Source organism: Toxotes jaculatrix, chromosome 2, assembly GCF_017976425.1.
Source record: "Toxotes jaculatrix isolate fToxJac2 chromosome 2, fToxJac2.pri, whole genome shotgun sequence".
In the NCBI taxonomy this organism is placed as follows: Eukaryota; Metazoa; Chordata; class Actinopteri; family Toxotidae; genus Toxotes; species Toxotes jaculatrix.
In genome coordinates, this window is record NC_054395.1 from 16,746,458 (window position 1) to 16,757,111 (window position 10,654).

The following is a 10,654-nucleotide window of genomic DNA, read 5'->3' on the forward strand; positions in this document are numbered from 1 at the left end:
AAAGTGCAGTAGAAGACAATAGTGTCTTCTCAGACTGTCTCCATGTACGTCAGGACATTGGACTTGCTAATTACTGCTGAGCCTCTGTGGAAGGGTTTCCAAAGATCACAAGACCACCGCAGAACATGCTGAAGAGGAGTTCCACAGGCAATACAGAACTGGAATGTGATGAAGTTTTGAGTTAACGGACTGATGGATAGATGAGTTTGGAGACTCCCAGCAGACTTTCCACCCTGCAGGGATGGATGCACTGGAATGTTCCACAACAGTCTGTGAAAGTATGTGAAAGCAGCAGACACCAGAGTCAGGGGAAATTAGTCAGAGGAAGTGAGAGAGCAGCAGACCAAAGGTAAGATCTGAGGTCATGTTGAAGGTTTGCTTTAGTGTGTTTGCATTTTACTTATTACTAATGATTGTTTTTTTTCTCTTTTTTAGTCATATGTCCAACCTTAAGGAAGGCTGGAAGGGAAATGTTGTGGCCTGAGCTCCTCCACCAAGCCCCGGACACCACCTAGATCTCCGGACTTTACCTCTGAAGGACTGTTGCAGCCCACATCGCACAAGTCTGCAAGCTGCTCTTCAAACTATAGGACACGAGCAGGAAGTGAGTCTGCTGCATCTAGGAGGTGGATGGGCTGATTTTCTGCATAGTGAAGCTCAAGTGCTGATTAAGCACAAACTGTGACCATTTATTAGCTCTGTTGTTGGAAGCGAAGTTTTACAAGCTCTTCACCTGTGATGCCTCAAGAGGACACGGTCTCAGGAAAGTGCAAAGGAAACAGCTGGATCTGTGATGTTGGCTTTCTCAAGCAGTTATTCAGCCCATGGATGATGTTTTATGAATGCATTTAAAATCTGTATTGGCATTTGAGTTATATTTGTGATCACATTATTTGATATTGATTAAAATCATTGTTAGGTCAGTAAGTTGCTAAGTTTTCCATCATTAAATGGTGGAGGTACATGGGCAGGTCTGATGTAGATCGATTGGTCAGCCTGTGTCCTGAGCATAGTTGCATTGCTGTCCATCATCACCACCCAAATTTTGATAGAAGCTTTATTGTACTGGGAGGGTAAGTTGGACTTTGAAGTCAAACACTGGCTCGTCTCACTCTGCCAAGTTTCGTTCCAAGGGGGGACAGGAGTAGGACCTTTCTGGGTTGAACTAGGTGTGGTGAGGAAACGTTTTGCGATTCTTACGTCTTTTGGCGTCGGCACATAGGGAGGCCTCCCGGCAGGGGAATTTTTCCCACCCCTGTAAAGCGATACATACAGTCAAACGCGGACAAGATTCACTGCAGTATCAAACGACGTGGGGTTATTTGGGTCAGGTTTAAGTTTAGTTGGGTTCGTGCCTTTTCTTTTTTTTTGCGTGGTGGACAGAGTAAGGGAAGGAAGCCTGGCAGAGAGACGACTCAGATAGCTCAGACAACTGTAAAGATGCACCGAGTTTGGGTATATTTGCTTCATTCTCCATCTAGTGGTGATGATGAACGCAGTGGCCACTGTGAAAACCTAACAGATGTGTCAAGTTTACCAGGTTTAACAATAATGTTTAATTTGCTCCTTCTGATCTACGTGCTATTGACATACTTTAAATGAGACAATGTCATGGGCTGAATTGAAGAAAAGGTTTAAAGGATAACAGGTTTTGTCTTTAAGTAGAACTGCTAATCTTTATAAACAAATCTGAACAGAGTGATAGCAATTTCAGAAGGCAAACCTGAAAAGATGTTTACAGATGGTAGAGAAACCTTTCACTATGTTTTAAAAGCTATGTCAAAGACACTAGGGGGCAAGACACAGTTAAGGCCTTGTTCCTTGCTTGAAGGAACAGAGTGAGGAAGACATGTTGAAGTTTGGGCAGACCATAAATTCTGCTTAAATGATTATGCAGCTGCTGTAGTTCGATTATGAGTGAACTGAGGATTTATTCTGTGGCTGAACTTCCAGTGATAGTGTTACTCTCTTTATCTATGCCATTTACTTTTACATTGTCTATTGCATACATTGCTCCCTTATTGTCAGCTCTGTCTTTTAGCACCTTTTTCATATACTTGTCATGTTATTTATTTTACTTTACACATTTATGTGTATGTTTTTTTTTATTCTTTTCTTTTCAGTTATACTTTCTAACATTTTTGTTGTTGTGAATTTAACTTTGTCACTTGGATGAAAAAAAACTTGTACTCTAGTGCTTGATCATTTGTGTTTTGTGTTTTTTTTTTTTTTTAATTTCTTGCTTTACACTTGGACATTTGGGTGATTTTCCATACTAGCCCATTTTTATCATTCCTCTCTGACCCTTTTCTATCCATCCTACGCTCCCTCTCTTCTTCTCCCACCCTCTCTTTTATCATTCTTTCATTTACAAAGGTCATGAATATATTTTGGTTTCTGCTTTACAATAACCTTACAGACAATGAATGTTACAGCACACCGCACCACTATTGTGTTTTCCCGCAGGGGAATTATCTAGTTGTAAATAATAATAATAAAGTATGGTTACCATATTGTCCTAGGGAAGATATGTACCATGGGCAATGAGCTGCTCTGAATCTGGTAAGGGCCCTTTGTTGCATTTTTTCTGGCTCTTACATTCCCCACGTTTCCTGTCTACCATACTATCAGTCTGTTAGGTATCTCTCTCATCAGAACAGTGTTTCCCGTGGTATAGATGGTTAACCTCGGTGAAGTCGGATTAGGGTTGGATATTGCTAACCCGGAGTGAATGTCTATGTCAAATGATATCCAATCTTAATCTAACTTCGCCACCGTTTCCTGGTTGGTCTCAGGGTTTAAAGTTAGATTAAGGTGAAGCAGAGATAATTTGTGGGGTTTGGAGTAAAGTTGCAGGTCAGGCTGAGGTAAAGAGAAACACATATATCGATGGGGAAAGGATTTGGACACAACACCGGTACTTTACTTTTTATTGCTGACGTCACACTGACCCGGTTGCATCCACACACACGCGGAAAAGACAACATACCGGAAAAATAATGGAAAACACACCGAACTCTAATGCGGTCTGTAAAAGCACGGAAGACTGCGCCATTTGCTTGGACAAAATCAGTGAGAAGAAGGTCTTAAAGTGCCTTCACTCGTTCTGCTCTCAGTGTATCGACTCGGTTTTCAGATTTAAACCCGCTTGTCCGATATGCAACACCTACCACGGAGTGTACACGGGGAACCAGCCCGAGGGCACGATGACGGTGACGCGCGGCTGGCAGCGCCTGCCCGGCTTTGAGCACTGCGGATGTATTATCATACAGTACAGTTTTCCAGCAGGGATACAAGGGGTGAGGCTGACAGTGGTCACTAAAGTTATAAAGGACACATACAGGCTACATAGTTCACAGAGCTTGTTTTGGACTACTATCTTTCTGTTGCTGTTAGTATTAAATTTGTCCACCGGACGGCGCTGTTTGTTTTAACCACAGCTCGACCGCCCTACATAGACACATTAAAACATCTGCATTAGGTCTTACAGCATGACGGTAGTTTCAGTTGGGCATCACCCAATCACCATTGACCTATGGGATTTCTTCATTACATTCAGTCCGGTGTAGTAAAACAACACATATTGTTTAAAACCTTTTTGTTATCGTGTTAATCCTATGGAGAGGTGAATGAAGAGGTTCGCCTCTCTGTTGCCATAGAAACATTGTAGTGGCGGAGGAGGACACGATGCGCTTTATTTCTAGATTACTTGCCCACAACTATACTCCCCCCTCCAAGAGATAGGAGTATACTTTGACAAAAGTCCCAAAAGTTATTTTGGTGTTTGCTACGGGCAAAATACATATTTTGTTGATTTATGTAGTGGATAAAAATCCTAAGTAAAGAGGAGACTCTGCGGCAATAAAAAAATAAAATAAAATAAAATAAAATAAAATAAAATAAAATAAAATAAAATAAAATAAAAAAATAATAATTTCAAAGCAGTGATATTTGGCAAAGGGGGGAATTACTAAGTATTGTCTTAGCAAACTTTTGTTCATGCTCCAAATACAGTTCTTCCCCAGTTTTTTAAGTTCATGAAATAAAAATAACAGTTCATTAACATTTGAAGGAAGGCTCATTTTTAATGTATTTTTCAGGTGCTGTATTTCCTTTTTTTCCACTTCAAAATTTGACAAAATGTGTAATTATCCCAGGTCTGTCCAAGCAACTTTAGCTTCTGCTACATATCAGTGACTGGACACTTCTCTAAGAGATGGGCTCAAGTCTAATAAGTCCTCACTGAAACTGCAATTATAGAAACTATTTTTTATTTTTGATTGCTTTTCTTAATCAGTAATTGTCCAGGCTATGGGATATCTATTACAGTTTCCCTGAGCCAAATAAGATGTCAACAAACTAACAAACTAATCTTTTTAGCACCACTCAACCTTTAATATGTGACTGTATCTCTATTTCCTACTCAGGCTAGAGCTTATTTTTTATCTATAAGAAAAAGAAAATTGGTGTGTGTGTGTGTAACATCATAATGTACATGTTGATAGGGGGTTGTATATCTTGGATGCACAAAAGACAAAAAACTTGCCAACTTCCAGTTAGTCTATATTTCTAAATGGAGAAGAAATAAAGAACCTGTGTAGGTGTGTGAGAGAAGGCTTTTATTTTTGGATGTTGTGCAACACTGAAGGCATCTTAAAGTGTCTGTTGTGTGAGGAAACACTTTCTGGCCTTTAGGATTACTTCAGATGCTGTATCAATGTAAGCTATAACACCTGGGACTGCCTCCCAGTGACTGGGAGTCAGCCCAGAAGTCAGCCTTTTAGTTTTTTTTTTTTTTTTTTTTAACCAGATGAACCCCCAAACTCTTCCTTCTGTGGTTGTATATAGGGAAATGTGAATGATTTTCACCTCCCAATCTATAATACAGATATCAGATCACAAAATTAATCAGTGCTGTGGCCATGAAAACCTGAGTTACCACAATTTGTAAAGGGTGGATTGTCATCTCTGTGTATGTTACATATATGCTGTCGTTTACCATATTACAGCCAGAGCACCCAAACCCTGGAATGAGGTACAGCAGCACCTCTCGTACTGCCTTCCTGCCAGCCTGCGAGGAGGGAGAGAAAGTCCTGAAGCTGCTGAGGAAGGCCTTCAACAGGAGACTCATCTTCACCATTGGACAATCTGCCACCACAGGCCTCAACAATGTCATCACCTGGAACGACATTCATCACAAGACCAGCATGGGAGGTGGTCCACAATGGTATGCACTTTATAGCTTTAGAAGAATCCCTCCTGTGAGTGTCTTGTATGCTGTGACGCAGATTTTACAACTTACAATGTTCATCCAGTAGTTGTTGATGTATTTTAGTCTGGATCAAAGTGGTGAGCTGACCGACAGACAGACAGATGAGTAGGCTGACACTGCCATCCATGCTCCTAGCGTGGCTCAAAGTCATTCAGGGACATGTAACGTTAAATAGTTTTAATTATTCACAAAGCACAAAGGTTAATATCTGCAGGAAACTACAAATATGCCTGGTAAGGCACTTGATGGCTGCTAGAATAATATTCTGTCGCTGTCAGGCAAAAACATTCGTAGTTTTTCACCTTTAGTCATCCTCTTTGGGATGAGGAAATTCTATAACCTTACATGTTGCAATGCCTTTTTGAAAGCTAATGTAGCTGGATAAATGTAAATAACAGGTGCAATGAACTATAAAGAAAGCTGTTCCTTGTTCTAGAGAAGTGGGTACGACATTTTCTGATTGCTTGTGCTTGTGTCATTCCAGTTTTGGATATCCAGATCCAGCATATTTGTTCAGGGTTCAAGAGGAGCTTCGTCTTAAAGGAGTGACAGAGGATGACTAATGGGTGAAGACGTTCTTCAGATAGATGGAATACTGTGTATTGTTATAAAGTTCTTTCATTTCAAGTCTGCAGTTTTTGCAGGGATCTTCATCACTGACACTTAAAGATTTTTTTTTTTTTGCAAGGTGTTTAAATTGAATTATTAGATATGAGACATGACTATGCAAAAAGAATAAAACTTTAAACACAGCCTGTATAGTAGATAACCCAACAAAACCAGGATTACAGTACAGTAGGTTAGGGGCTATACTACTGATCATCAGATTATATTTCAATCACATAAATATGACATCTTTTAACACAGCATCACATGGGATCACTAATCTGGTGTCTAAAGGCTGAACAGGTGGTAAAATCAGTCTTCACCAGGCTTATGGTCAGCAACAGAAATGCAGTCAAAACAGGCAAACTAATCCCAAAGAACTAAGGCCAGCAGAACAGAGTAAAGACAAAGTGTGACTGCTAACTGTCCTTTATAGACTGTGGTGAAATAGCCTGATGATGTTGTGACCGCAACTGTGCACAGCAGTTGCATTTTTGCATCTTTTGCTTTTGTTGTAGCACATTTCTGAATGTAACTGGAAATTATGCACTAATATCATTGCTGTTGCATATTTCCTACGCACACTGTTATGCACTATTCCTACCGTACTATTGCTGATGTTTGGTGACAGAAGATGTTACCAAGCTGGCCATGGGGCTGAGACACAGACAGGCCACAGAAGTCTGGATGTCATGTCATCATCTGCCGCTTATCTGGGTCCAGGCCCAGGTTGCGGGGGCGACTGCCGCCAAGTCCACAATGCACCAAATTCCTATGGCACCTCCCATGGGTGAAGTCTGGAGAGTGTTAAGTGTTATTCTTTACAATGATAAAACATAGGGTGTGCAAAAGGCACATTCATCAGGTTACATACAGTATTAACAGCAGTGTCAAACAAAAGAGTGTCAGTAGAGCTCTGAATTCACCAGTCCGGTCATGTATCTACCAAAATCTTGGTATTTTTTCATCTTGCTTTTTACCCATCTGGTCCACTAGAGGGCGATACTTACCTCAAGGAGGACTGTGTGATGGCGTCTGCTTGGTATGCAGCTGTATCATCATCACAAACCCACAGTCCCACAGCACCTCCCAAACCTCATCGCCCAAAGTCAGTGAGAGGAGCAGAGCATCTGCTGTAGAAGATGAGTCATGTGTTTCTATGGTGCTCGGGGCAGCTTTAGCAGCAGCATCTTTTACTGTATGTATGTTAGAGAGAAAGGATGACTGACCAGACAGACACAGATTCAATTTAAAAGCTTAACAATCCCAAAAGAAGGGCGGCACGGTGGTGCAGTGGTTAGCACTGTCGCCTCACAGCAAGAGGGTTCCAGGTTCGAGGTTCCTGGGCTCTTCTGTGCGGAGTTTGCATGTTCTCCCTGTGCCTGCGTGGGTTCTCTCCGGGTACTCCGGCTTCCTCCCACAATCCCTAAAACATGCATGGGTTAGGTTAATTGGCTACTCGAAATTGTGAGTGTGTGCGTGTGTGGTTGTCTGTCTTTGTGTGTCAGTCCTGCGATTGACTGCCAGTCCAGGGCGACCAGTCCAAGGTGTACCCCGCCTCTCGCCCATAGTCAGCTGGGATAGGCTCCAGCTCCCCCGCGACCCTGACGGATTAAGCGGTAGAAAATGAATGAATGAATGAATAACCCCAAAAGAATTCATATCTCATCGGCTATTCTTTTTAATTTAGGTAATTTGCATGTCTGTGCCTACATTAAATGTGTAACAAGTGTCTTACAGTGGCCAAACTCAAACTAACCCAAATAAACCTAAAAAATATTGCAAAAAGAGTTGCTAAGGGTAACTAAAAGCATTGTATTGTCTCAGATGTCTTTCGATGCAGGAAAACTTGATACCTATGCTGTGTTTCTGGTTTTCTGGGCTCCTTAGTTACAACTGAATATGAATCATGTCCAGCTGTTCCTTTTTCTCAGTGTCAACAGCACAGAGTTATGGCATGAAAAAAATACCTTTAACCTATATTTCTGTCAGAGAGAGTGCACATGTGATGAGGCGGAGTTATTGGGTCCGGCCTCTTCAGTGTTCTGGCGTTAAGCGGCTGCAGGCATTTCTATAGCCTAGGATCTCAGGGCATCTGCTGCTCTCACAGAGCAGACCAGGACCCATCTGGTCAAACCAACCCCCCCACCCCCCATTCTCGCTTTTTCCCATAATTTATCGGTCCCTTCCTACTATTTTTCATCACCATCCGTTTTCCTCTCTTTATCATTTTTTTCTTAACTCTGTCAAATTTTGGGTTTTTGTCTGCCACTTATTCTTCTGTCTGCTGTGTTGTGTGAATTGAAAGCACACACAGCATCACCTGTTGTAACCTCATGAGCAGATTGTTACATATTATTTTATTAGTATCTGTTTGTCACTTTAACCACTGGATAATTAAATTGTCTGTCTTAGTAGTTTAGCAGATTGAGATACAGGTGAAGAAGAATGGAACATTGAGAATATACACAGAAGTACTGTGGAAACACAACAGATATGTCTGCTATTTTGAAATTCACTTTCAGTTCAGTGGATGTAACCTACATTTGATCATGAAATATTCCATGTGAAAGACTGAAGAGTGTTTCCATAAGAAGACATCCTCCCAACTGACTGTATTTCTTCGGGCGTTTTTGTTTAAATGCTAATTATATTCTTGATTAAACTGAAATAAAATGACACACACACACACGCACACACACACTGTTTTTTGTTTGCACTCTCACTTATAAAGTAAGGCTTTGGCTCCAGATTTTATATTAAAATTCAATGACTCTTTGGCCCTCTCTGCAGGTATTTCCCTTCCCTGTCAGTGTCCATCTGGACATCTGGACATCTGGGAATAAGGGAGAAGAATTACAGAAATGTAAAAGAGCTATAAATATGTATAAATGATTATGCTCAGCTATACTGTGGGTGGATTAAACATACATCAGTGTAAATGGGCAGTGACAAGCCTCCTTATAAAATGGATTGATGACAGAGTGAAAATAAGCTCTCGGTGTATGGATTAAAATGGATACATCCGTAGCTGCTTACATTCGTTTCCATCAAACATGGCTCGACACTGTTGTGGCAGGACGACTTGAAGATTCCCCTGTCAGGCACTGAAAATAGCACCGAGACTTTGTTGATTTCATGTTTCTGGGTGTGACTAGACGGCTGCTCAGGAGGGGCTCCCAAGAAACACACAGACATGCATACCCATCAGGCGAGAGATGTGCAGTGTTTCCTGTACTAGAGATGATAAGAAAATCATTATGTGACAATGCAGAGCTGTTGTTCTCGCCCCCTCTCCCCACTGTGCTCCTTAATTAGAGTGTCTCTGGCTGTGGGGAGAACCCTGGCACATCGCCTGCTTGCTTGCTTGCCTGCCTCCCTGCCTGCCTCCTCATCCTCTCATCCTCTGGTGCTAAATCCACCCAATCACAGATATACCTGTCTGTCTGGGTGCAGGGCATGTTACTCTTCGTCTCCCTTCAGTGTAATGAGGATCAACTCCCCCAGACATAACCTACTTTTGCATACCTTTGAAGGAATGGTTGTTTATATCTTCACCCAGTTTCTTCTCTTAATGCCAGAGTTGACAAAGATAAAGATTTTCTGGTTTCCCTGAATTAAAAATCTCTATATTTAAATCATAAAGGACAAACAAGGACATTTGAGGCTGTTTGTATGTTAGGTAAACGGACAGGAGGAAGCTGAGGAGGCATCTGTCTCCACACACACTCTTTGTGTGACAGAATGTCAGCCCACACCGCTGACATGCTCATTCACTGTGCCTAAGGCTGTTTGCTTAAGAACAGCAAAGTGAAGGTGGGTGTGTGGGTGCTTGTGCTTCTGTGGCTTTTGTCTGTGTGCCCTTGACTGCATCTGTGCATACAGTATGTACGAATATGCACTAGTGAATACATGAGCGTGCGTGTGTGTGTGTGTGTTTGTCGAGGCGGTTTCTCATATTCTGCTCTCTGATTCATAGCTGGGGCTACATGGCTTTTTGTCTGCCTGATTTAGCAGAACAGACCCTCTGCTTTTCTTAGTAATGCTCACAGATTTAGTGACTTACTTCACTGACAGGACACAACAGCAGAGCTGGCAACTATTGGGGTCTTTGGCTGGGTTGTCAGCGTCACAGATTGAAGGCTCTGCTCAAGCTGTTCTTCATTAGCAACAGCCTAGTTTCCCCATGATATGAGAATAGTAGCTCCATCATCTGTCCTCTGTGAGGCAGATTAAAACAATGTCCAGCAATTAATTACCTCTCCAAACTTAATTTAGGAACAGTGTTTTTATCAGTTGTTTATCATGTTTGCATAAGTGCTTTTGGTCACGTTGCACACAATACCTGGCTCCTTATTCTCATTAATAAATAGATGTGCAGCAACGCGAAAATATTGAACAAGAGTTGAACAAAAACCCCTACAAATACTGCCTGAAATATTATTTTCTGGGTGTATTGAGGGATGCCAAACTCCTTTGTTGTCCTTCTTGTCTGCATCCTCAGCCTTGGCCATCCATTCTCAGACTGCCTCATGTAAGAGCAATTAGCCATGGCTGTCATGGCAACTGGCATGACCTTTCTATCATTTTGCGTTCAACGACAATCTCAACCAAGGCCTGTCTTTCTATTGAACAACTATAACAGCTGGAGCTTTTTTCACATCAGTGGACATAAAATGTTTCTTTTTATTGTAAAAAGCTGATTGAGGCAGGCAGGAATTTGTTTTGGTGAGGAAACTGGGCACATGACGTCTCCATGGGTGTTAAACAAATCTG

General features: G+C 41.6%; 1 protein-coding gene across 1 annotated transcript; it reads left to right on the forward strand.

Moving 5' to 3' along the window:
* The first annotated feature begins 2,779 nt into the window (after positions 1 to 2,779).
* Positions 2,780 to 6,025, forward strand: LOC121201098 (probable E3 ubiquitin-protein ligase DTX3). Its single transcript, XM_041066740.1, has 3 exons — positions 2,780 to 3,299; positions 5,010 to 5,227; positions 5,757 to 6,025. The coding sequence occupies exons 1-3, from the start codon at positions 3,000 to 3,002 to the stop codon at positions 5,833 to 5,835; spliced, it is 597 nt and encodes a 198-aa protein (XP_040922674.1). The 5' UTR covers positions 2,780 to 2,999; the 3' UTR covers positions 5,836 to 6,025.
* Positions 6,026 to 10,654: the final 4,629 nt, after the last annotated feature.

Coding starts and splice junctions, on each gene's coding strand:
- LOC121201098 (XM_041066740.1), top strand. CDS start 3,000: ATGGAAAACACACCGAACTCTAATGCGGTCTGTAAAAGCACGGAAGAC. Junction 3,300..5,009: donor TTCCAGCAGGGATACAAGGG/GTGAGGCTGACA, acceptor ACCATATTACAG/CCAGAGCACCCAAACCCTGG. Junction 5,228..5,756: donor ATGGGAGGTGGTCCACAATG/GTATGCACTTTA, acceptor GTGTCATTCCAG/TTTTGGATATCCAGATCCAG.